Source organism: Octodon degus, unplaced genomic scaffold, assembly GCF_000260255.1.
Source record: "Octodon degus isolate 3935 unplaced genomic scaffold, OctDeg1.0 scaffold00286, whole genome shotgun sequence".
Classification (NCBI taxonomy): Eukaryota; Metazoa; Chordata; class Mammalia; order Rodentia; family Octodontidae; genus Octodon; species Octodon degus.
Window position 1 is genome coordinate 393,896 of NW_004524862.1, and position 3,619 is coordinate 397,514.

Sequence of the window (3,619 nt, forward strand, 5' to 3'; positions counted from 1 at the left end):
GGAAGGAAGGAAGGAAGGAAGGAAGGAAGGAAGGAAGGAAGGAAGGAAGGAAGGAAGGAAGGACAAACCTGAAGTTCAGACTTCGCTTATATGGGATACTAAAATTTGAAAACAAAAACTGCCCCAATTTAGGAATGACCCAGGAAGGCAGCATCAGGACTCTTCTGAGGGAGTGTTAAAGACACAGCAGTCTTCACTCAATAGCCCTTTACCCCAGACTCAGAAAAAGTAATTTAACTGCCTGCTGTTTCCTAGAGAGGGCACTGCTCTAATGAAAGATCAACATGAATCTCAGTGTACCCCCATGAAAGCCACACTCACAGAAAGGCACTGTCTACAGAACAAAGGAAGCTTCTGACCTTCAGTCTGTCAATGAGTCCGCCACTAGTAAGGCTGGGGCTGAGAGGAAAAATAAGAAGGAATTGCTCAGATTCTTGTGGCTCTGTGCACCCCTCTAGAGTGGGGAGACTTATGTGACTGAAGAGCTGAAGGCTAGTAGACCTGAGGTGATGTCTGGGACACTGGCCCTTGAAAGATGAGGAGGACCCACACAGACAGTGGTGTGAAAGGTGCCCAAACATGGCAGGTGGTATGAAGCACATTCTTGTATTGTTTTCCCAAATATTTATCAGCCTCTATTTTGTGTGAGCACTGGCCAAGCATGGAGTGAAAAAGGAGATAGAAGTTTAATCTAGTCCCTGCAACTCTCCTTGGCAGTAAGGAAGAACATGAACTTTGGATTTGAGCACTTAAGTAAATGTTTATATTCTGGAGATAATTAAGCAAGACATGTCCAGTATTATGGTTCAGACTTTGGCCCATTGAATGGCTCCAATAGCTGAGCTTTAATCCCCTTCTCCTTTGCCAGGGACTAGGTCTCAGGCTTCACATACACAGTTCCCAAGAAGTAGAGGTAGAGCATCTAATGGTCAATTTTCATGAAAAGAAAAATATTGAACCAGGAGTCATATACCTGATCAGCAATGCTGACCACACACAACTGGTGACACAGCCTCAGGTCTGTCAGGTCTAGGATGTTATTCCCTGTGTGTTCCCTGTCCCCTGATTGTGAGCTCTCCTTCTTTGGGGAGAAGCCTATGTCAGTTGGTAAAACGAGCCATTTCCACTATGATTCCATCCCAGACATAGTTATAAAATGACACCAAGAAAGATGGGCCAGGGGCCTGCCCATTAGCTCAGGTGTTTAAGTGCCTGCTTAAGCGAAGGCAGTAAGGCTCAGGATACTGTGGTTCAATCCCCAGATCCTCATGCCTTAGCAGACCTGCCCTTAAGGCATCCTGAGCCAGCAAAAAAAAAAAAAAGAAAGAGAGAGAGAGAGAGAGAGAGAGAGAGAGAGAGAGAGAGAGAGAGAAAAGAAAGAAGGAAGGAAGAAAGAAAGGAAAGAAAAAATCCTTCAAGAGATACAAAGGAAAGATCATTTTGTATTTATATATACAAAATAGTTAGGATAAATTTACAGCTACTTTCGCTTAACTCAATGAGAAGAAAGAGATGTACTAACAGTGTCCAGAAAGAATATCCTGTCTGCTTCTTGTACTATGGATAACCACTAAGAAGATAACAATGTACAGTGCATTGACTATCAAAACTGTCCTATTAATCAGCTGTGGAAAAAAAATTGATCTCATAAAAAAAAAGAAAAATCCTTCAAGAAAGATGGGCCTTGGTTCTGGGGTTGAAAAGCCAGAAGCATATTTGGTTGGTCCCACAGTGACTGGGTAGCACTTGTGTCACATGGTTCTGTATAACCATTCCAAAATATTGCTTTGTTCTGTCCACTGCATCTTCTGTATGTCCCACAGTCACTGTCACTTAACATCCTGTCTTCAACCTCCATGGATTTCTGAAGAGCTTCCCAGTTGGCCTCTCTTTCCTTCCCAGCACATACAAACATGGCCAGGTATTTCAGAGCTATTTAAAAGGCTCCCAATAAATAACTCCAGGATCAGATCCATGATCCTCAGTATAGCTGCCACAGCCCTTCGGCCCCTCACTCTCTCTCTACCTTCAGTCCCTTTCACATTTTTTCATGACCAAGGTATGTTGTGCTCATTATGCAACTAACTGCAGTGCTATTAGTTCTCCTAACAATCTGTGAAAGAATAATCATTATGCTTTTTAAACAAATAAACCATAGGTTACAGGCTTATGTCACACAATTGTAAGGACTGCTAGAATCCTATGGAAAAGCACCCAATCCTATGTTGGTCTCCAAATGTAACCATGCTCTTCCTTCTCTGTGAAACATCTGCCATCATTCCCTTTTGGTGCACTCCAGTTCATCCTGCAAAACTCACTAAGGCATTTATCTTCACCTCTTTGTGCAGTATTGACTCTAGTCTCCCAAACTCTTCCCTTTCGGGCCCTCATCTCTCCCACAGTGCCTCTCCTCACTTCTTTCCAGAATGAAGTCTACTGAGCCTTTGTGACAGCAAAATTAAGTTTCTCTACTGTTTACTGTTGCTTGGTTTTGGACACTTGCCCCTCTTGCACAACTCCTGCGTGATACTGTGTTTGCTTTCAGATCTGCCCTTATCTCAGCCCTGCATCCTACTAGGTAAGTAGGGCAAAGTAGAGTACAACTATGTGGAGCAACATCTATCTAAAAGGAGTTGTGATAATCTAGCAATGTTCCTCTGAAATCAGGGTGTGCACAATAGAGGAATCAGCCTATAGTATTTTGTAAACAGAATCCTTACTATTCTTCAGCATGACTGTACCTGGCTTTTAACAAGTGGTTTCCAGAGGAGATTAGCCTTCCTGCAGATTTCTTCATAGGCTGTATTGGCGACTCTACAATCTTTGCCCACATCAAGTACTTACTTAGGGAATGGAATGTGAACTTTCAGACACGGGTTGAATCTACATTTCATTCTAGCCTCATAAAAATTTGGACCACTCTTAGCTAAGGAAGTTTTAGGGTACAAGTAGCAAATCTAGGGCACCTGTGCCCCAGGTGAAGTTTGCATTATTGAAAACTATGAAAGGTTGGCCTTCACTGTTTTATGAGACTCACAAGAGGATTAGGAATGCCCCCCTACATTACAGACCAGATCACATCCTGGATTCTAAGATTGCTCTGATGCTTGTTTGTACTGTGCTCCAACCCCCAGCCACCTCTCACTGCTTCTAGCTGTATGGCCTCAGACCCTGAGCCCCATGGTCTATAAGCCAAAAGCTAGTCAGAGACCTTAGATCCACTTGCCCCACTCAACATCTGGCTTGCACCCTGGAACTTACAGATGCGGAAGTACTCCTCTCCATAGCTCTCTCGGGTCTCCTGAGGCAGCCGCTCCCACAGCTTTTCCATTATTGCATTAATGCGCTCCACGCCCGCAATGGATGTCTTGTAGTTCCCTGGCTCAATGATGCTGACCTTCACCCCAAAGTAGTGCATCTCACGCCTAGGAAAAGAAGAGTTATATTTTCGTCTAGGCCTCAAGATGACAATGTCAAGGAAAGTCACTTCAGGAGGGAACTGTCTCTCCAGGAACACCTGGAGGCACACCCCCTAAACCCTGGCAGCTGGCCCAGGCATTTCTTTTTTTTTTTTTTTTTTTTTTCTTTCCCTTTTTTTCTTACTATCCTACAGCTAAAA

At 43.7% G+C, this 3,619-nt stretch overlaps 1 protein-coding gene across 1 annotated transcript in view; it reads right to left on the reverse strand.

Annotated features, from left to right (window-relative positions):
* The window catches only part of LOC101582294 (short-chain dehydrogenase/reductase family 9C member 7-like), a 9,536-nt gene that overhangs the window by 1,522 nt on the left and 4,395 nt on the right, over positions 1 to 3,619 (reverse strand). The window contains exon 3 of the mRNA XM_004646982.2: positions 3,262 to 3,425. Within this exon, the coding sequence (XP_004647039.1) occupies positions 3,262 to 3,425 (164 nt within the window). The remainder of the gene's footprint in view (positions 1 to 3,261; positions 3,426 to 3,619) is intronic.